The sequence below is a fragment of the Engraulis encrasicolus genome, chromosome 1 (assembly GCF_034702125.1).
Source record: "Engraulis encrasicolus isolate BLACKSEA-1 chromosome 1, IST_EnEncr_1.0, whole genome shotgun sequence".
NCBI classification, from domain to species: Eukaryota; Metazoa; Chordata; class Actinopteri; order Clupeiformes; family Engraulidae; genus Engraulis; species Engraulis encrasicolus.
In genome coordinates this window covers 38,650,007-38,673,858 of record NC_085857.1, presented here as the reverse complement: position 1 = coordinate 38,673,858, position 23,852 = coordinate 38,650,007, and the positions used below count along the sequence as shown (strand labels likewise).

Here is a 23,852-nt window from a genome sequence, read left to right as displayed (position 1 = left end):
TAATAGTGGTGTGGATCAGCACTGCCCTCACGATCCGATTCGATCACGATTCGGGAGGTAGTAGATCCGATTCGATTCGATTCTATTAGATCCAATCCGATTCGATTCAATTCTACAATGCATTGCAATGCATTACATTTCTACTGAACGCAAAGCAAATGTTCAGCCATGATGAGGAAATACAAGTAGTCAGATACTGAGCAACAATTTATTGGCTGTTTTCTGTATCAGTCTGTATCAGTCTTGCAATGTTTTGAAGTGTTTTTATTTAATTTAACATTCATTTGCTCCCGAAATATCCATGGAAGTAATTGAAACTTAAAAAAATTGCCGGATTGATTCTGGAACTTGCCGGATCTGGATCTGGATCGTCCATGCCCCGGATCGATTCGGATCGCCGAATCGATCATTGTTGACACCACTACTAGATAATACTCCTAGAATCTCCGGCGCTAAGTAGTTCTCTCAAAGTGTGATTCATTGTGTGTGTGTGTTTGATGATGCCACTTGTTCATTAAGATCTATGGTGGTGATGCCATCACCTCATTTCATGGATCAGTCTGAGTCATTTCATTATCTAACCTCCCGTCCTTGCCTTGTGCTTGTGGCCTCGCCTTGCACAATGCAAGATGTCTCTGATGATAGAGGTTTTATTAAAAACCTTGCAAAAGCACAGCTCAAAGGTTATTTTCTTATTTGCTATCGCAATGTTGAATAGGAAAAAGTTCCCCAACAGTTGCTGTGCCAAGGCTGACAGCAGGGAAAAAGTTATTATTTTCTGAATGGAGGTGGGGCATCAGCGAAGCACGAGGCCACAAACACAAGGTGGGAGCTTGGATAATGAAATGGACCCACAGTGTCTGATGACCTCACCCCCTCCTGTCCCAACAATGAATGTGATGTTGGTGCTGTCTTGTTTTGGGCAATGTTGGGTGTTGAGGTGCATGCATGCGTGCGTGCATGCACGTTTTTTCACAGTGTGTGTATCTGCGTGTGCGTGTGCGTGCACACGCGTGAGCAACTGTGGGTGTGTCTCTTTGCAGCCCTAAAGGGCATTTTTCTCATCGTGTGATTCATGTGTGGGGGTCGTTCATCATCACACATGTGATTACGATCCCACTCATGCGTTACGGTGTATTGGAGGTGATGCCATCGCATCACAGCATGGATCATCAGTCAGTGTCTGATGATCTCATACCATAAGCACATTGTCCCCTGTCCCCATTCCGATGACGAATGAGATGTGGCAGATGCTGGTTTGCCTGCGTTGTTTTGGGTGACTGGTAGTGTTAAGAGGTGCGTGTGCGTGCGTGCGTGCGCGCGCGTGTGTGCGTGTGCATGTGCGCATGTGTGTGTGCGCGTGTGTGTGTGAAAGCCGGGGTCTTCAGCTCCTTAACACTGTAATAATCCTGCCAAAGCCTGTGTGTGTGTGTCTGACGCTGACGGCTTGTTAAAAGTGTCCCCCTTAATCCTGCATTACAAGCCCCTTATGATACAGTAACAGTAGCCCCTTGATCGCTGGCTCCGGCTACACAATCCAGATGGCTTAACTACTACACACACACATACACACACACACACACACACGGTAGGACTCATGGACAAGCCTTTACAAGCCTCCGCAAGCTAAGCCACCTCCGCAGTGGTCACAGAGGTGTCAATTCCGGGTTCAGAAGTCAAATCCCTGCCCCTGCCGCCTGTTTTACTCCCCAATACTTTACTAAGTAGCTGGTCTATACCTAATGCCCTGATGATAGTGGTCAAAACATCTAACTTTTGCTGTCGTGGTTTCATTTTTTCGAATGGGGGATCTTCTCCGTGTCCGCCATTTTGAATTTCTAGAAATAGACATTTTTAGCAGCAAAACTTACTGTATTTTGCCTTGGTCATGGTAGTAAATAGTAGTTTATTACTTCGTAAATATTCATGGAAAGAATGCATTTGTTGGCAGTGGGCAGCACGGTTTCAATGAGCAGCATAGTTGTAATACCTACACTGTCCACCATCCTACACAGTGCATGTTCCTTTAACTTTACAAGCATGGGGTTAAAAACACCTCTGGCTGCTGAAAGGGGTTAGTAAAAGGTGCTTGCTGTGGGGGGGTGTGGGGGGGGGGTTACAACAGGTGATGTCGTGTTTTTGGGTCAAGGTGATGATGCATGAATGGCAGTGTCGAGGCAGGCTGGTATTGTGTCTGCTTTTGGGGAGCAGCGCATTAGTCAGGATGATTTGGCTGGAGGTGAAAGCTTTGTGCATCATCATACACACAGACACAGACACACACACACACACACGTCACACACACACACACACACACACACACACACACACACACACACACACACACACACACACACACACACACACACACACACACACACACGCGCACACACACATACACGCGCACACACACACGCAAACACACTCAGTATGCACACACACACACACACACACACACACACACACACACACACACACACACACACACACACACAGACACACACGCACTCCCTCTCACGCATACAGAAAAGTTGTTTTGCCGTTCACCAGCATGCATGTCTGAAGCTGCGTTAGCCTGCTGACTCACGCTGCGTTTCGGGGAGAGTACTTTTCCATCCCAAAATGTCTCTAGATTATAAGGTTTGATTCCTGCACCATGTTGTAATTTTCTCTTTCACCTCAGGCCAGGCAGGGCAGGCTTTTTCATCGTAAATCGCCTTGTTTTGACTGTACCTGAGGGTTGGTTTGTTGACATCAGACTGACGTCCTCACTTGTTATGTTTTCCCCCCTCTACCCCTTGCTACAAAATTTGAGGGGAAGTAAGTTATTATGGGCAATCTCCTGCCGCCCATAAAGTCCTGGGTAGTTTGTCCCCTGAAGATGTAGAGACTGGTGAGTCAGAGTGTTTGGTGGCTTTGCTTGTGGTGGCACAGAGATCTGAGAGGAATTTAATTTGTTTTTGTTTTTGTCTTTCGCTGAGAGATCGTCTTGTTTTGTCTCTACCTGTATGTCGAGTTGTTGATGATGTCAAACTGTCATCCTTCCCGGCCAAACCTTTTAAAACACTGACTTGGTGTAGGGCAGGGTTTTTTTCGCCAGCAGATTGTCTTGTTTGTTACGTACGTGAGGGTTGAATTGTGGTTGACGTCAGGCTGCCGCTCTCTTCACCAGCCAAACCTTTAAAACACTGGCTTGGTGCCTCGTTTGGAGGGTCCCCTCCGTTATTAAAGAACAGACGGTCGGTGAGTGAGTGTTTGTGTGTTTTGCAGCAGGGGGAAGCCCTGTGGGGAGGCTTAAACACCAGGCTGCTTTATCTGCTGTCACATTGGACTGTGTGTGATCACTGCGCTGTTGAAATGTCCTCTACTGTACACCGTAGTTCCTACATGTTGAAACATAATGCCAAGGTAAAGCAAGGCATGTTGCAGAGCCAGTTCAGAGTGCTTAACAAAAATCTCAAAATATTATATGACTTATTATTTATGGGTTTAGCCAAAGGGGATCGCTGTTATTACAGGGAGTTTGTTACAGTCCCTGGAGCTATGTGACATTTAGGAGTTTTTGCTGAAGGGCTGAAGGAATGAAGGTGTCGATAAGAGCATACTTTCTTCTGGGATTTGAACCTGCAACCCTCTGATCCGAAGACTAACTCCCTAACCAATAGGCCACGGCTACAAAAATAGCCACTGCGTTGCGTTATGCTTTGACATTGATTTGATTGCTTTTAGTACATCAAATGCTTTCTGTACTGTAACAGTTAGACCATCTGTGCTGTGATGAATACCCAGTATGGGTGTTGCCATACCCACAACCCCGTGAAGTGCAGTCACATGACCGTGGTGTGCTGAATGCATGGAGGTGTGAATGGGCACGGTCTGTCCTGGATGACTATTTCTGCACCCACGTACGAACCCTGTCCACTAGGGCTGTAACAGTACGCTCAACTCACAATTCGGTTTGTATCACGATTGATGACCTACGGTTCGCTACACCCCACGATTTCACATTTGTCAACATTATAAACTTTATGAATAAGAACTATGATAGTTTATAGGTAGAATAGGCTACTAATAATTTAAAAAAGTTTCTATATATAATAGGCTAATGATGATGCTTGGAAGCACTAACACTTCATATCATGTGGTTAATACAATATCGTGACTCTGTGTATCACGATTTGTCGGTGAGATGCAATATTGTTATAGCCCTACTGTCCACGCCTCTGAAGGGAGTGTGGGACTGTGACTGGAAGAGAAATGGAGGGACAGTGTGTGGTGGTGTGTGGTGTGGTATGAGGATGGTGTGGGTTGTTGTACTGTTAGCTTAGCTTCACGTGATGGTGGTGGGGACCATGAACGTGCACACTCAGGCACATGGGCATAGTTTATGGGGTGGATGATGGGGACATGTCCATACATACCACTTCAGAGGTTATCTTAAAGTGTCCCCCCACCACCAATATTAACCCCGGACAATGGCATGATCAGACATCTTGTAAACAGCACCTAATAATCTATACACCACTACGTCCATGGTCCATTATGCAAGACTTGACCCTGTTATTACTGTTTACTGAAAAGGAACAATGAAACAGTTAATGCTGACTTTAATTAGTGGAGCACTGTGGCTGGGAGAGAAGGAGCTGGACTCTGGAGGGTGCGTGGTATGGTGTGGTAGGGGGATGGTGATTGCCACTTGCAAGACCTCACCTGATGATGGTGGAACCGGGGGGGGTGGGGGGGCACAGATGGCTGTCGTGGGCGTTTGCTGGGCTACACACACCGAGAGCAGGTTGTCAACTGTGGGGTGTGCAGCCTGGTCCGGCGGTCTGGCTCAGGGGATGTGAGGTGTGACCCACGAAGCGAGAAAATCTCTCTGGCTGTGGACAGAATGTGGAGAGTGTGTTGTCGGGCGGATTTGTGGAACCCTGTGAGGACCATGATAGAATGGTGTAGAATATACAATACATTGACTGGCCTACCTTTTCAAAATGGTTTAGTCACAGCTGTGTATTGGCTGCAATTTATTTATGTATTACTCTTTAAATATTCTTCTGGGCTTGTTATGCCTTCATTATGACAGGACAGTTAAAAAGAGTCAGACAATTACCGGGGAGAGAGAGGTAGGAAGGGTGCGTCAAATGAGCTCGGGCCGGAATCGAACCCGGGTCGCGAGTGCCCAGCCGATTGAGCCTCGGCTGGGCCGGCTGCAGTTTAGAAACCATATACCACAGACATAATACAGTCATACTTTCAGACATGTTATAAACTGTGCAGTGTTAGGATAGATGCTGCATATGAACAAGGGAAGAAGTGTAGAGTACATATTGCATGATGCAACATGTGCTTACGCACTTCTCATGGAAAGGATCCATGCAATAAAATATTAACCATTCTGTTTTATTCATCATATTTTGTTACAGAGAGAGAACGATACTCAATGATTATACTGAGGGCAATTCCTGTTTGAACTGGAATTTTCATACAGTTGATCTGCTTTTGCGGCATAGATTGTATATTAAAAACAAAACAATTGAATTTCTGTGAATATGAATACTGTAACATCATTGCCATACATACATACATACATACATACATACACTGCCAAATGCATGCCATATTATAGCATGTATGTAGCCTTTAACACATAGGGAAAAACAATCCTTATGAAAGTGTGGTGCATCCATCTTCCCCAACTGGCACTGCATGACTGCGTTTTTGAGACCTGGACACATCAACAGTCCAGCTGAGCATAGGTATCCCGTCACGAGGACAGACATGCGTGTATGAAGGGAGTAGAGACGCCTTCACCCCCGCTCCCTGATTCTGATATTGCCTACATATCACAGTTTCTTATTAACTGTCACCGTCTCTGGATGACTGAGTTTTTGAGACCTGGATACTTCAACCGTTCCGCTGAGCGTTGGTAATATATAGGTATCCTGTCACGAGGACAGACACACATATATGAAGAGAGGTGAGATGCCTTCGCTCCTCTCCCTGATTCTGATATTGCCTACATGTCACAGTTCCTTACTAACTGTCATCGTTTCTGGATGACTGAGTTTTTGAGACCTGGACGCGTCAACCCTCCAGCTGAGCATAGGTGTCCTGTCACGAGGACAGACACACGTGTATGAAGGGAGGAGAGATGCCTTCACCCCCGCTCTCTGATTCTGACATTGTCTGCATTCCAATATGCAGACTCCCGTCCTCCACTTGTGCTTGTGGCCTCGCATGTTGCTGACGCCCCGCCTCCGTGGAGAAAACAATTACGTTGGGGGGCTGTTCTTCATTCACCATCCCAATCGCAAAGGAGGAAATGACATTAGAATTGAGCTTTTGCAAGATATTGAATTATTTTCTGTCGTTGATGACATCATCATGAGGTCTCAAGCAGGCAAGTGTGCAAGGAAGGACGGAAGTCCACAGGAATACACCCGTTGCCTATTTGCCACAGTTCCTTACATAGCTACTGTGTCATTGTCACAATACTCCTATCTGCTTCTGTCCCTTCACAGTCCAAATGCCAAGATTTCGTTCTCATATCCTTTCATTGTACAGTATAAGCTCATGCTTCAGCGAGCAGGAAGTACTTCAGAGATAAACTCAAAGCTGTGCTGCTGACTGCTATTGTTGCACGCTACGCTCATGAATCAAATCTGTATATTACTGTTTGACACTTGCTGTGGGCTTTGTACTACAGTAAGCTATATTTAAACATCACATTTTGTGATGTTTTAAAATGCACACTTATTCTTATTGTGTAATTAAGTGTTATGGACAGACGTTCTGCATATAGCGAACCGTGTCTCCAAAAGTTACTATTGTTCCCAATGAAGAAAATGCACTGCAGAGTTTAGAGAATTTAAAAACATATCAAAGCGCTGAAATCAATGTTCAGTTCCCTACCCTCCTCGCTAAATGGATCTCAATGACTGAAATGTGATTCCTCTCTCCTCATGTCGGGCACAGTCTCCATAACATTAACAAGAGACATAGTCAATACTCCGCTCTGAGTGATGATCTCATCTGATAAGTTGGCTGCTTGTAAATGAAAAGAAGAAATGAATGTAGTAGACAGACTCTCATTCAGTGTTTTTTTTTCTTTTTCCTTTGGTGGGTCTTTGGTGTGGCTTGGATCCGTGCCAGACCGTGAGTGTGCTTAAACCTTCACTGGTTGGCCACTCCATTCAGTTTTTTGTCATTCTGTAGTCATACTGTAGACAGCAGGCCGAGTTGATTAGATCGTCTCTCGAGCCTTTCTGCTTGCATGCGTCCGTGGCACTCTTCTCATGCCTCAATGTCTTTTATAAGTCGGTCCCTGCATTTTTTTCTCTTTAAAAATTCCTTGTGAGTATATTCTCCTGTTTTATGCACATAGCGCTGCCTTGAGCTTGCCTTGAAATGTGCTGCGTGAATAAAATTGGCCTAGCCTTCCCTTCTGCCATGGTACCCAGAGACCCCATTAGCATTCCACGCGCATCATCTAAGGATTGTCCTCAATTCCACTCTCCACTCTCTGAGTTCTAGGCTGAGCTGTTTCCCTTCCCTATAGCCTCTCTGTCTCTGTAACGTTGTCTGTCTAGCATGTGCTGTGTGTCTTACTGTCTCTCTGGATGCAAACTATTAATCGATTAATCGATTAAAAAACATTAATCGCAATTAATCGATAATTCAACTGACAAGAGACCCAGGTGAAATGGGTATATGAAGAGTGTGTGTGAAGAGGGGTGTGAATAGTGGGAATAATTACATTACCTTTGGATTAAAGAATTGAAATAGAATTCATTTAAATGTGGTATTTTATCTTAAATAGATTTCGTAGTCTTTTTCTGAGAAACATTATCAATTAATCGTAAGTCGATCGATAAGACTATCAACTAATGATTAATGAATTAATCGATCATTTGCATCCCTACTCTCTGCTGACTCTCGCCACAATCTCTCTTTGCCCAAAGTCTCTCTTTCAATCTTTTTGTCTCTCTCCCTCTGTGTCTGCCTATCTCGCTCTTGCTTTTTTTTCCACTCTCTCTATCCCTCTATCCCTCCCTAGTGTGCTTAGACAGGGCTGGCCCTCATTTCCTAGAGCAGGGGTGTCAAAACTCAGGCCCGGGGGCCAAATGTGGCCTGTGGAGCCATTTCATTTGGCCCGCGAGATCATTTCAAATGTTTACTCAGTCCTTTTCAGCATGTGACTTCATCCTGGATTTTGAATTCAACACCCTGTCCTCGAGAGAGCCTAATGTCTCCACTCCTCTCCTCATCCTGACTCTCTCCTCTCCTCTCAACTCTCCTCTCAACTCTCCTCTCCTCTCCTCTCAACTCTCCTCTCCTCTCAACTCTCCTCTCCTCTCTCCTCTCCTCTCCTCTCCTCTCCTCTCCTACTACTGTGCAGTGCACACTGCCTCAGATGCACCCAGAGTGGGTCAGCTTGCCTTGACTATTAGCCTCCTCTTTTCCACACTCATCTCCACCAGCTCCCTCTCCCTCTCTCTCTCTCTCTCTCCCTCTCTCTCTCTCTCTCTCTCTCTCTCTCTCTCTCTCTCTCTCTCTCTCTCTCTCTCTCTCTCTCTCTCTCTTTCTCTCTGGATCTCTGCAAAGGTGTGACTCAACTGAGCATCCCATCAGTGAAATATTTTTTATGGTATTCCCTTTGATGAGGGTTAGCAAAATAGACAGCTGTGTTAATAGCTATGTAATTCCATATAGAGTAAATGTTGCAGTGTTAATTCAACACTTGGAGAGTCACACCCGGCCTTGCCGTGGCCTAACGGTAGGGCACTGGGTTACTACGCTGGTGACCCGGGTTCGATTCAGGCCTGGGTCATTTGCTGGTCTTTCCCCATCTCTCTCTCCCCACTCATTTCCTGTCTCTCCGCCACTGTCCTGTCAAAAAAATAAAGCCAAAAAGCCCTAAAAATAGGTTTAAAAAAAGAGTCAGACCCGCACTGCAAGTGTTAAATTGGACTGTCTGAGTGGTTTCTGTGTAGCCATTAGGGCCGTAATGATATTGTATTGAACCAAGAAATCACCATACTCTATTGCGACGCAAGAAGACAGTATCATGATACACTTTTTTAAAGTTCTTTTACCCTTCAGTGCAGAAAACAACCACATGATATGATGTGATATTGCTTTCAAGTTTCAAATCATTCTCATTAAACAGTTTTGTAATAAAATATTTAGTAGCGACTTGTAACCTTTTCTACCTTAAAATTATCATTCATAGTTTTTTGTGTAAAAGAAAATGAAATTAAAAAAAAAAAAAAAGTCCAGTGTTATGAACCGTAGGTCAATGATTGTGATACGAACCAAATCTTGAGTTGAGTGTATCATTACAGCCCTAGTAGCCATGCAATATGAAATAGGCTAGTCATGGGGATTTTGAGTGCACCCACCCACAAACAACCTCTCCCTATCTTGTTTCAAATGTGTTTTGTTCTGTTTCACTCAAGAAAGGCTGCCAGACGGCTAGCCCAAGGGGCTGGAATATAATCCGCGCATGCGCGAGTTCTGAGGTACACTTATATCAAAACTTCATCACGTGAGTATGCCGCGCTACTGTACACAGTATATAAGTCCCAGCGCGGCATACTTCGTCCTCTTTAATCCCTCACGCGATCTGATAAGGTACGAATTGATACTGGTAACGAGGTGCCTACTGGCAGTTAGCTGTCCGAGAGCTGGTGACTATTGTTGCCCCTCTCCAGGCTATCGTTATCAGGCTATTATCCCCACCTTATTAAAGTGTGCTATCGCCGCTTATAGTAACGGTGGCTTCTCCCTGTAGCTTGTGCTTTCGCATGTGAAGCTACTCTCGTGGAATCCCCGAGGCGCATATCCACCTGAAATTCAACTTGAGGTAAGTAATCTGTTGTTGTGGTTTGCTCTAGGGAGGAAAGAGATTACAGAGACATCTCTCTAGCTATATCTCTAATGTTGCTACGGGCACCTTCGGCGCCGTTCAGTAACTCACTGTGATTCTGCCGCCACTCTCCCTCTATCGAGTTGCTTGCGTGCATGAACTCTCCTGCAGGACGGCCGCGACTCTTCCTCTGTCGAGGAAGTTACTCGCTGGGCTCGTTGGTTCCGCAGTGGAATAATTATCCTGTGTAACAAACTGCCGCCACTCTCCCTCTATCGAGTTGCTTGCGTGCATGTTATACTCCAGCTGCCTCATCTGACGTGATCTCGTGCTGCACAACTCTCGGCACCGACAATCTCATTCTCGGTACCGGTGAGAGATCAACGCTGGTAGCAGAATTCCACTTGAAATTCAACTTGAAATTCAACTTGAGGTAAGTAATCTGTTGTTGTGGTTTGCTCTAGAGAGGAAAGAGATTACAGGGACATCCCTCTAGCTAATCAACGCTGCCTGCCGCCGCTCTCCCTCTGTCGAAGGAGTTGCTTGCGTGCATGTTATATAGGCTACTCCAGCAGCCTCACATGACGTGATCTCGTGCTGCGCTACTCTTGGTACCAACAATCTCATTCTCGGTACCGATGAGTGATCAACGCTGGTACCAGGGTCGGTACCTAGGGTGATTAGTGCTGCTACTGGAGTGTGAGACACTTAGTGCCCACCATCTCTTGCACCTCTGCTGGAACCATATCTGGTACCAGGCAGTAACAGTGCTATCAGGTTCATGCCTAAAGTCAAGGTGTGACTGAAATAATAATGATACTTAATGATGAAGTAATAATAATAATAATAATAATATTTATATATTTTAATATAAGTAAAAAAAAAAAAAAAAAAACAATGCCTGGATTCCAGAACTGTTCTAATTGCAACAGTAGAATGCCAGTGAAAGATGGACATACACTGTGTGTGACATGTCTGAGCCCTGATCATGCACTAGCTTTAAGGGCAGGGAGAGCGGTCTCCCCTTCTCATCACATACTCTACTGAGTAAGGTGAATAAGGCTACATGAGATAATACACCATCCTCCCAGGCGTCCACGGACTCTGGTTCGATACCAGCTACTCAACCCTCTCCTCAGCAACTGTCTGAGACCTATGATGTTCTAGCAATAAAATGGCATCTCTGGTGAAGGGAAATTTGTCCTTGACATCCGGTCAACAGTGGTTGATGCTGCAGCTGGCTGAGCGCCATACAGCGCCACTAGGGCCTGGGCACCAGGCAGCCCCATTAGGGCCCGAGCACCAGGCTGCGCCATCAGGCACAGAGCGCCAGGTGGCCCCTTCAGTGCAGCCTGCAAGGGTGTCACCACAGCAGCTGTCCCCACAAGGTGCTGATAATAGTGTGGAGCTGCTATGAGTGCAAGCATCCGATAACCTTGATGCTGGATACATAGATGGCTTAACATCTCCCCATCATTCTGATTTGAGCTCAGACCTCTTCCCCCGGACTTTGTCAGGGAAATGACGACTGTGTGGGAGCAACCAGAGGCGGCTACCCCTATGCGACAGTGGGCACAGCTTGCCAACATCCACGGAGCAGATAACGTTGGTTTTTGGCAACTATTTCGCGATGGATGACTATTGCTGCTCTCGTCCTCCCTCCTACAGCTCTTGTGGGGAAGGTGGCCCTGCCGCACGTTTTCTCCCACACTCAATTGGAGGTGTGGGAAATGTGTTCTCCCAGTTCTTGGGTTGTTTCAACGGTACGGTTTGGTTACCGGCTACAGTTCAGGCGCCGCCCACCCATGTTCAAGGGTGTTCTTGTTTCTCATCAGCCAGACCCAGAGTGGCAGCTGGCCTTACAGAGGAGATAAATACTCTGTTAAAGGAGCAGGGAAGGAGCAATAAGGGAGTAAGTCGCAACGAACGGCGGAGTGGCTTTTATTTGAGCTACTTCCTAGTTCTGAAACTAGATGGTGGATTCCGTGCAATACTGGACCTAAGGCCACTAAACCAGTATTTACGCCCGTTGCATTTCAAATGCTGTCACTGACCCAAATCTGTCAATCGATTCAGTGCGGGGATTGGTTCACGAGTATAGGCTTCAGAGGTGCCTATTTCCACATTGCAGTCCACCCTGCTCATCGCCAGTTTCTCCGATTGCGTTGGAGGACAGAACTTTCGAGTTCAACGTCCTTCCCTTCGGCCTATCCCATTCACAAAATACATGGACACAGCCTTGAGCCCGCTGTGTCAGAGGGGCGTCAGAGTCAATTATCTATCTCAATTACGACTGGTTAAAATTTTCCCAGTAGAGTCAGCGGGCAGGGCAGGACACGGCAATGGTAATGGAATACTTGCAAATGTTGTGCCTGTCTCTCAATTCAGACAAGAGCCAACTGCCTCCCTCACAACAAATCACCTTCCTTGGAGTGAAACTGGACTCTGACGATGGTGGCATGTCTCTCGGATCAGAAGGTTATTGCCCTGAAACAATGCCGGTCACAGTTCATGGGACGGAGGAATGTGCATGCTCACCAGTGTCAGAGGCTGCTGGGCCTCATGGCTGCTGCATCCTAGGTGGTACGCCTTGGCCTTCTAGATATGGGTCCAGTGCAAAATGGTACCTGCCCAAGTACACCCAGTACTGGACAGGGGAAAATCTGTCCCTCTGCCACCTGTGTGCCTATGAGCCATCCAATAGTGGGCCATACTCCAGAATTTGTGCAGAGGTGTACGACTAGGCAGAATCTACCAGCGCAAAGTTCTGACCACTGACGCATCGCTGTCAGGCTGTGAGGGCAGTCTTGAATGATGTAGGAAACCAGAGGAGTGTGGCGCCCACCTTGGAAAACTGTCCACATAAATATTCTCGAGTTGAGACCGATATATCTTGCCCTCCGGCACTTTTTTGCCAGTACTCCAGAACAAGAGTGTCTTAATTCGAACAGACAACATGTCGGCCATAGCATATGTGACCGCCAGGGAGGCCTGAGGTCCCAGGCGTTACGCAACATGGCCCGGGAACTCCTCCTCTAAGCAGGCACTCGACTCCACTCGATCAGAGCAGTGCACCTGCCGGGCACTCTGAACACAGCAGCATACCTGCTGTCAAGGGGTAAGCCCACACCCAAGTGAATGGCGATTGCACCCGGAAACAGTGCATCTGATCTGGGTTCATTTTGGGAAGGCACACAGCAATCTTTTCGCCTCAAGGGAGTCGACCCACTGTCTACTCTGGTTTTCCTTAAACCAAGACGACGCACCACTGGGGGTGGACGATCTCCCCCCCCCCTCTCTCCATGATTCCTGGAGAAGACCAGGAAGGAGAACCTGAGAGTTGTCTTAATGGCTCCATTTCGCCCCCAGGTGCCATGGTTTGCAGAGATTCAGACCCTCCTCTCGAGTACCCCATGGCAACTCCCATTGCGCAAGGGAGAGTTTGTGGCACCTGACACCAGCCGCCCTAAATTTGTGGGTCTGGCCGTTAGAAGGGACACCCTCCTCGCTCGGGGGTTGTTATTCTCAGTTACAAGAACCTTGCAGTGTGCTAGGGCCCCATCGACAAGAGCCGTGTACTCTTAAAGATGGGCAGCCTTCAAAGCATGGTGCGAACAGTGGCATGAGTGCCCCCGGTCCTGCCCTCTAGCTTCAGTCCTGGAATTCTTGCAAAAGAAACTTGGTGAAGGCAAGTCCCCTTCGAAGCTAAAGGTTTTTCTCTCTGCAATATCCGCCTGCCATGAGCGAGTAGATGGCAAAACGCTCTGAGCTAATCCTCTGTCTATCCAATTCATGAGAGGAGCTCAAAGACTTCAATCTGTGCCGCCATGGCAGTTCCACATTGTCCTCAGTGCTCTGGCGAAGCCCCCATTCGAGCCCGTTGGGAGTATCAACCTAAAATGGCTGTCTCAGAAGGCGATTTTTCTTCTCGCCATCACCTCAGCGAAGCGTATTGGAGAGCTACATGCGCTGTCCACTCATCCTGACTGCTTCCATGTTCAGCCAGAAGGCACCGGTGTGGTCCTACGCCCTAATACAGACTTTATGCCGGAGATTCTTTCAACACAGAATCTCAACCAGGCGATTGTGTTGGACTGCTACCGCCCTCCTAACTCTGGGCCGCCTCATGGTCGCTCCTGAAGGGAGTCCTTTTACAAGAGGTTTGCCCGGTGGCCTGCTGGGCTTCACCAGGTTCTATAACCTCAACATGTTATCTCCCACATCCTTTGGGAATTCGGTTCTAAGCTTGTGACAGATGCTCACATATTCGACTGCGTTTACCTTGAGTTCTGTTAACCAGTCACTCTAGCCCTGTTGGCATGTGGACATTCAATAAGGGTTTTTAACTCTTGCATTGTCCAGTGTCTTTATTCAATTGTCGTATGGTTGTCCGCCGCGACGTTTGGGCATACATATTCCAGCCCCTTGGGCTAGCCGTCTGGCAGCCTTTCTTGAGTGAAACAGAACGTTGGGTTACGGATGTAACCTTGGTTCTGTGAAGGAAAGAAAGGCTGCCAGACTTCGTCGTCGCTCTGGACTTCGCGTTCAGGATTTTTATGAGGACGAAGTATGCCGCGCTGGGACTTATATACTGTGTACAGTAGCGCGGCATACTCACGTGATGAAGTTTTGATATAAGTGTACCTCAGAACTCGCGCATGCGTGGATTATATTCCAGCCCCTTGGGCTAGCCGTCTGGCAGCCTTTCTTTCCTTCACAGAACCAAGGTTACATCCGTAACCCAACGTTTTCTACCGTGTATATCATATGCCAATATTCCAAAATGTTTGCCCATATAGACACGCACACCACTGATTTGGGGATTGTGGTGTGAAGTAAACAAGGCCAGATGTGCTTTTGTGAAGCTTAATTTCATAATTCCTCGCTTGGATATAAGCAATTAATCTTTCAGCACAAGCCTTTTAAATATCTGTGATGGAGCTGATAGTCCAGTGTTACACCAGACACACACACACACACACACACACACACACACACACACACACACACACACACACACACACACACACACACACACACACACACACACACTTTCTGATACAATAGATAAAAGCACATGCCGCAGCCGCACACTGACTCATAGACTGACACAGGGCTCTGATTTGTAGCCGTATGTTTTGACACGTTTGATGTCCTCCTGATGGCATCTGTCTAGTAGCTGTCTGCTCCGTGCCCGAGGGCAACGAGCAGGGCTGGATAAAGATAGACCTGGGCCCCTACTGTAGGCTTCAGATTGCTGTGGGCCCCCTGGAAGGCAAATTTCATGACGGAATTACATAAACTGTGTCATAATTACAAGATAAGATCATCAAAATTAACTGCAATTTTTGACTTTTGGCCAATCGGGGGGGCCCTCTGGCAGGTGGGGCCCCCTAGGCTGCAGCCATATCTAGCCTGTGCATTAGTCCGGCCCTGGCAACAAGAGTAAATCATATGCAGCACTTGTCTGGCTGTCTGTCTGGCTGGCTAGTGGCTACTGATGTCTGCATTTAAATTCAGCTTTTAAAAGGTCACGCTGAGTTCATTGTGATAAGCTGTACAGTACTACGGCAGCAGACACTTATCGTAATAATGACCTGACCTGACCTAACCCGCCCCAGGGGGCTAATGGAGGGTAATGGATTTTCACTAAAGCTTGTGTGACACTGTGACAATGCTAGGAGCCGTTATGATCAGTTATGATATTGTTGGTAAAAAAAAGACAGAAGGGGGCAATGGAATGGAATGGAATGAAATGGATGTTTCCAAGGAGAAGGTAATCCTATCGAAATATGAGACTATGGGGACTAAATCATTTCCAATACACTTTCCAAGCATTGTCCTTACGTCACTGCATTACACTTAGCTGATGCTTTTATCCAAAGGGACTTACAGTTATTTTCAGTACAGGGTATTGGTTACAGTCCCTGGAGTAGTCTGGGGTTGCACCTCAGCGATAGGGAGTGGAAGGGTGGGATTCGTTCCTTCAACCCTCTGAACTAAAGCCCAACTCCTGAACCACTAGGCCACGGCTGCCCCACATCAGGATCAGACACTCACGATAATGACCTGACCCACCCAGGGGGGTACTAGAGGGTAGATTTGGACTAATCTTGTGTGATGGCAGTCTGTCAGTGCTAGCAGCAGTTATGGGCATATTATTTGCAAGATGGCAGAAGGGGCAGTCACACTGAACAGCAGTTCTGCTCTCAAATTGATTTTCCAAGAAGGAAAACTCAATGCTTACGAAATGAAAAGATAAATTCTGAGAATACTTTCGAGGTATTATATGATTTTTATACTCGATCCCAAACATTGCCATTATCATGCCCACTATAAATATCACCAATTCCTTGTAATCCTTTTTCTCAGAAATGCTATTCTGAAATACTACCGTAGATAACAGCAAACATCTCTCAGAATTTTTAATCTGTGTTAGTATCTTGTGGTCCATATCAACATAAATGATTAAAGATTAAAACAACATTTTAGGAGTGATACAATCTGTGCCAACACACATCTTTGGAGTTACTGCGAACTCATGATGTAACTTAGCTTCAATTTGGGCTGCGTGTCCATCCACCTTTAAGAAGCAGCCCCAGAAGGATTAGCCTAAAACGGAACTCTTTTCAGGTTTCTTTCCTTTGAGGCCCGACTCAAGAGATGAGTCTTCATTTTGAAGAGATGTTCTCATTATGTGCAATTTTAAAGTACTTAGGGTGAGGACCTCCTGGCTCGCCCAAATAAAAAAAAAAACCTGAATCCTCTGTGTGACGACCTCCAAATTAAATGCAAGTGTTCCAAGATGATGAATTATAGAAAAGGTTCAAGATGATGTGACAAAAATCCAGTCTCAGGTGGCTCGAGAGGTCTAAATAGGCCTAGCACATCATTATGAGCTGTAGGGAAGTCTATATTGGGGTACTTTTTGACTTGACATCTTCTATTAGTAGCAGTAATAAAATATAGCAGAAGGTATTACAACTCTTTATTTTGAATGCACAGATGTGTGATTGGAAGTTTGTCGTGTGACTTTAGACAGGCCATGCTGTTTGCAGAGCATGTGTAATTCAATAACTATCCACGTGTCATGTAGTTGGCTAAACTATCATCTGAGTGAGAAAAATGTGTATGTGAGCTGCTCATGATTCTTTGTGTGAGAGCAGCATGCACGTGTGCACTGCACACAGTCGGTGCATGTAGAATACTATATTTCGCATGCATGTGAAATTCTTCATACCCATTCTAATTTTTAAAACTTCAAACCCCCCAAAACATCTTCAGAGAAGTAGATTATTAATTTAACATTATAAATAAAGTAGTGATCATTTTAATCCTGAATCCATTTTAAATGATATTTCCATTAATATCCATCCATCCATCACTCGGCAAGTGACCCGCTATTGCTTCATCGGCTCTCTGCATGCATAGTGCCTCCACATACGCAGGGCTGCTGACAGCTTTGGCTGGGCCCGGGACAAAGCCATGTGAAGGGCCCCCTCACCCAACACATGCAGCGTAATAAGGACCAAATTCTGGGCCTCCACTCTCCTTGGGCCCGGGACAAGTGACCCCCCCTGTCCCCCCCTGTCCCCCCCCTGTCAGCATCCCTGCACATGCGCACACCAATGGCTCCCCTTCCGTGTTAGTGACTGCCTAGCAACAGTGGATTTCCTGGGAGACGGCATGGTGCGGGAGGGCACAGGTCTATGAATATTGGAGCAGCCCAGCCTGGCATCTTTCTGGGCAAGCCTTCTTAGCTCCGTCTCCTCTGCCAGTCTCTGCCTGTTGCCCTCTCCCCCTGCCTCTCTCTGTCAGGCGGCGTTTCCCTCTTCCCTTGCCTCTCTCTCTCAGCCGGTGTGTCTCTTACCCTTACCCTTTCTCTGTCTAGTATCTGTCTTCTGGCCTGCCTCTATGTTTGTCTGTCTCTTGGCTTGCATCTCTTTCTGTCTCTTGCCTCTCTCTCTCTGTCTGTCTGTCTGTCTGTCTCTCTCTCTCTCTCTCTCTGTCTCTCTCTCTCTCTCTCTCTCTCTCTCTCTCTCTCTCTCTCTGTCTCTCTCTCTCTCTCTCTCTCTCTCTCTCTCTGGCTTTTTGTCTCTTGGACTTCCTCTCTGTGTCCATCTTTTGTCTGTCTCTTGCTCTGCCTCTCCGTCTCTGTCTCCGTCTCCGTCTCTGTCTGTCTGTCTGCCTGTCTGCCTGCCTGTCTGTCTGTCTGTCTGTCTGTGTGGTGTTGGGTTTGGGAGGGTATTTTTCCAAGGCTGATCCATCCCCCTCTTCTTCCCACGTTCCCTCCCTTCTGCCAGAAGAGACACTGCTGTGAGGCGTCCAATGCATCTTTTAATCACCCCCCATCCCGTCCAACACACACACACACACACACACACACACACACACACACACACACACACACACACACACACACACACACACACACACACACACACACACACACACACACACACACACACACACACACACACACACACACACACACAGCAGCATCTTCTTTTTTTGCTGTTTGTTTGTTTGTTTATCCCTTCTTAAAACCCCCTTCGTGTGAAGCTGAGCAGATTTTCTTGAAAGAAGAAACTGGGGCATGGAGTTTGCGTGGAGATTTCTTCCATCATGCTCTATTCCTCCTCCGGAGATTTGGGTCTACTTAACTGAACCACAGCAGTCTCCTTCCTACACTACATGCATTTCCTCCAATTCAATACTGCTCTCATGAAGAAGTCGTGTGATTGATAGAAAAAGACAAAAAGAAAATCAGGATTTGTCTGCTGGGGCCTAAGTCATTTCCGGGGATAATAGGAGGGAGCAATTGAGTATTGTGGTTAGGAGGAAGAAACCTCTTCTTCATGAGGAGTTTTTGGGGAGTGTTTGGTAATAAATTATTATAAGCTCTTCAGAGACACTGGAAAACAAAGTCAAGAGGGAGCTTCATTCTAGGCTAAGCCACATAGCTGAAATATTGCGGTGGAAGTGGATACAAAGCACATATTACGGACATATTGTGGTAAACAAAGCAGACATTGCTGAAATATTTGTGGTATGATTGGATAGGCCGCACTGCTATTACATTATTATTCTGTTGTATGTTGAATAAAATTGTTATTCACTTAAAGCCAGATGGATTGCTGCAGAAAACGTGTGTTATGTGGGTCAATGGTGTTTTTTGGGCTCAGACAGTGATACAGCCAGAGCTAATGTCCATAAGTTGATTAGTAATTGTTGATTATCGTATGATGAACAACATGCTTCTTAGGTAATCCACTGAAAACAAACAAAAACAAATTTAATCCATACATGCAATAGTGCCATTAGCTGTGGTTGCACCATCCTGACGCATGCTACTACTAAAACGTCAGATGGATTGCTGCAGCCAACTGTGTTCTATGGGTCAAAGGCACCCCATTTTCAGGTGTTGTTTATGACCTTACAGGTTATGTTTAGACAAGACACCGGCCATTTAAAAATATATATGTTTTTTGATATTAAATTTTTAATTTTTCAATGTATCATAATTCATATTATGAAGGTTGTTGTATTCCATGCTGCTTGTGTAATTTGTAGAGACAGAAAAGAGCTTTCAAACAACACCTCAGACATCTTTTTGTGACTTACACTGACTGGTATAATCAAGGCTGAATGTATAGTGTCCTACCCTCATATGTAAACCTTTGCTAGTCTGTTTCTCCCTTAATATTGGTGTCAGATTCACACAAATGCAGTTCTGGGGTGCTACCTTGCTAATAAACAGGCACAGCAAGTATGATTGAAATTTGTGTCGGTCGGGTCCCAAAGTGTCTGTTTTTCACGTGGAATGACCCATACTTTTTATCTTACATCTGCTTTTTACCCACTACTAGGTCATAATTAGACAGACTTTTTGTAGAGAGATTTATCCAGTCTTTACCAACGTCCAGTGTGTTTGTTTCCTATTAGGTGAAGATTATACATTTACTGTATGTCGGAAGATATCTGTTTATGAAATGTAACACCATACCAGAAATTCTAGGAGTATTATCCAGTTTCTCTGACCATACTATACCATTGTCTGTAACGTGAAGCTCCTTTGCTGAAAAATGAAAAAAAAAAAAAACCATGAGGAAGCGAAACAGACCAATATTGATTGTATTGTTTAGTCTTGTACATATGTACCTGCTGTGACCAAAGACAGAAGGAATGATATATTTAGACTGCACCAGTTTCCTAAGCATTTCCTACAACCCCCCACCACGCACGCACACGCGCACACACACACACGCACACACACGCACACGCACACACACACACACACACACACACACACACACACGCGCACGCACACGCACACGCACACGCACACGCACACACACACACACACACACACACACCATTCAGATTCTAGCAAGTCACTGGCATGCACATATTGACCATACATTGAGCATTGTTTTGTACCTGCTGCGCAAGAAACAGAAAAAAACGTATATATTTAGACTGTGCTAGTTTCTCAAGAATTTCCTTTTACGCAAACGCCACACCACACAACATCATTCAGTTTCAAACAAGCCATGTGATGTATGAGAGTGTGAACCACGGAGTAATGCATTGAGCATTGTCTTGTACCTGCTGCGCCAGAGACAGAAATATCGATATATTTAGACTGCACTAGTTTCCCAAGCATTTCCTTTTTACGCAAGCACCCCACCATCAACATCATTCATTCAGTTTTCTAACGACCCACATGTATGGATGCATGTCATGTATGGAAATGGGAGGACCATGGAGTCATCCATTGAACATACTAGGTCACACTAAGGGATGTCTATTTTTGCTATGAGCACTGTGTCACTGTTCGCATTGTCTCACCAACCCTCTGGATGTTTACAGAGGGAGCCTCCTCTTCTGACATTGTCGCCCGGCAGAGAAGGCGCCAAGACTGGGCGGCTCTGATGGGATGGGATGGGGTGGGCTGTGGGGTGGCGGTGGAATAGGAAGATTAATGGTTGTTTACTGAATGCTGGCCCATGACTGTGGAGGGACACAGAGGGGAAGGCTTCTTCCTTTGCACTTTCTTTCTTTCTTTCTTTCTTTTTTCTTTCTTTCTTTCTTTCTTTCTAGAGGCAGAACGTACATCTCTGTCCTCTCTCCCTCTCTCTCTCTCTCTCTCTCTCTCTCTCCCTCTCTCTCTCTCTCTCTCTCTCTCTCTCTCTCTCTCTCTCTCTCTCTCTCTCTCTCTCTCTCTCTCTCTCTCTCTCTCTCTCTCTCTCTCTCTCTCTCTCTGTGTTGTCTGTCTGTCTGTCTGGACAAGATGGAAAGTGTTTCACGCGGCCTCACTGTGATTCTACACACAACTGAAGCCTTTATCCAAAGTGATTTACAATTACAGTACTTAGGTGCCGCACTGTTAGACTTCACTGTAGTGACTACAGTGACTAGAGCAAGGATGAGGTTTGGTGCCTTAAGTGTGAGGTTTGGTGCCTTAAGTGTGAGGTTTGGTGCCTTAAGTGTGAGGTTTGGTGCCTTAAGTGTGAGGTTTGGGTGCCTTTCTCAAGGGCACTTAGATGATATGAGATTCAAACTTGTGACCCTAGCAATTCCAAGACTCCCTCACCATTTGTCCACGTCTGCTTCTGATAGTTTGTACCGTGTGTCTGACTGACACTTTCAGTGTAGTGGATTATACAGTAAATGTTGGGATTTCTTTAATTTGCACTGGTCTGGGTTTTGTGGTCGTCATTGGTGAATGTTCTCTGTGGCTCTTCCTGCTCGAGTTGGGTGTGTGCGTCCCGTCCACCTGGCCTGGGGGAGAGGAAACACAGATGGGCACGCCACGGTGTCAGGAGCTGCACCACGCACGCACGCACGCACGCACGCACGCACGCACGCACACGCGCACACGCGCACGCACGCACGCACGCACGCACGCACACGCGCACGCACGCACGCGCGCACGCACGCACGCACACACACACACACACACACACACACACCATGCAACCTTGTATTTAGAACCGACAGGAGCTGCATCTGGTCCCAGGCATACTGCATCTACTGTCCCTACACACACACACACACACACACACACACACACACACACACACACACACACACACACACACACACAGTCTCTCTCTCGCTCTCTCTCTCTCTCTCTCTCTCTCTCTCTCTCTCTCTCTCTCTCTCTCTCTCTCTCTAACACACACATACACACACACACTCTCTAAAACACACACTCTAACACACACATACACACACTCTCTAAAACACACACGCACACACACACATACACGCACACACTCTCCAAAACACACACACACACACACACACACACATACACGCACACACTCTCCAAAACACACACACACACACACACACACACACACACACACACACACACACACACTCACTCACTCACACACTCACTCACTCACTCACTCACTCACTCACTCACTCACTCACTCACTCACTCACTCACTCACTCACTCACTCACTCACTCACTCACTCACTCACTCACTCACTCACTCACTCTAAAACACACACACACACACACACACACACACACACACACACACACACACACACACACACACACACACACTCTCTCTCTCTCTCTCTCTGTCTCTCTCTCTCTCTCTGTCTCTCTCTCTCTCTCTCTCTCTCTCTCTCTCTCTCTCTCTCTCTCTCTCTCTCTCTCTCTCTCTCTCTCTCTCTCTCTCTAAAACACACACACACACACACACACACACACACACACACACACACACACACACACACACACACACACACACACACTGTTTCTTTCTCACATCTTAGTCCCCAACAAAGCTCTGTTGAAATGTCACCCAGGCTTTTTCCCCCCTCTCAAATGTATATATATACTGGCAGTATGTCTGCCAGTAAGCTTTTGTTCAGTGCTCTGTGAGTGTCACAGTATTGACTGGGTCATTTTGTGCCTCTAAAATAGTGGTGGTGCTTAGCTGTATCTGACTGGGCGGCGGGCTCGCGGTTAGTCGCCGGTGGTGTTGTCTGAAAGCGTGACTTCACCATGGAGATGCCAAGCATGTGCGCCTGCTGTGCCCGCTCAGCGCTCTCTCTCTCTCTCTCTCTTTCTTTCTCTCTCTCTCTCTTTTTCTCTTTTTCTTTCTCTCTCTCTCTCTCTCTCTCTCTCTCTCTCTCTCTCTCTCTCTCTCTCTCTCCCTTTCTTTCTTCCTTTCTTTCTTTCTTTTTTGAACTTTCTTTCTCTCTTTTTCTCTCTTTCTTTCTTTCTCTCCCCCTCTCTCTCACTCTTCCTTTCTTTATTTCTTTTTTTCCTTTCTTTTTCTTTCTCTCTCTCTTGCTTTCTCGTTTTCTTTTTTCTTTCTCTTTATATCTTTCTTTCTCTCTCTCTCTTTCTCTCTCTCTCTTTCTCTCTCTCCTTCTCTCTCTCTTGCCCTCTCTCTCGCCCTCTCTCTCGCTATCTCTCTCTCTCTCTCTCTCTCTCTCTGCTTCCCTCGCTCCGCTCTCAGGAAGGATATTGCACGCTTGTTTCCTGATGGAGAAGCTTTGGTCTGTGCTAGCTCTCTTCCTCTGTGTATCTAGGCCAGTAACATTGTCTCTCTCTCTTTTTTTTACGAGCTCTGACCGTGCCTCCTCGTGATCTCGTCTGTGGAGACCTGTCAGAAGAGAATGTTTTGACGTTTTTGTGGGTGGTCAATAAATGTGTCATCTTTGTTGTTGTTGCTCCCCTAGTGTTTTTCTTGCATGTTTGTCTTCCCACCATCTCTGATGGTTTTTGTTTTTCTCCAATATTGCCAATGACTTGATGGTTGCCTTCTCTTGGCTCTGCGCCGCTAGCCTAACCTAATGTTTTCTTTCTGTATTTTTCTAGGTTTTAAATGAAGAATGTGACCAGAACTGGTACAAGGCAGAGGTCAATGGAAGAGAAGGCTTCATCCCAAAGAACTATATCGAGATGAAGCCCCATCCGTAAGTTTCTTTAAAGAAAATCTTTACGTGCAT

General features: G+C 46.2%; 1 protein-coding gene across 2 annotated transcripts in view; it reads left to right on the top strand.

The window, feature by feature from the left end:
- The window catches only part of grb2a (growth factor receptor-bound protein 2a), a 52,909-nt gene that overhangs the window by 16,208 nt on the left and 12,849 nt on the right, over positions 1-23,852 (top strand). For both annotated transcript variants that reach the window (XM_063201848.1, XM_063201838.1), the window contains exon 2: positions 23,722-23,819. In XM_063201848.1, the coding sequence (XP_063057918.1) occupies positions 23,722-23,819 (98 nt within the window). The remainder of the gene's footprint in view (positions 1-23,721; positions 23,820-23,852) is intronic.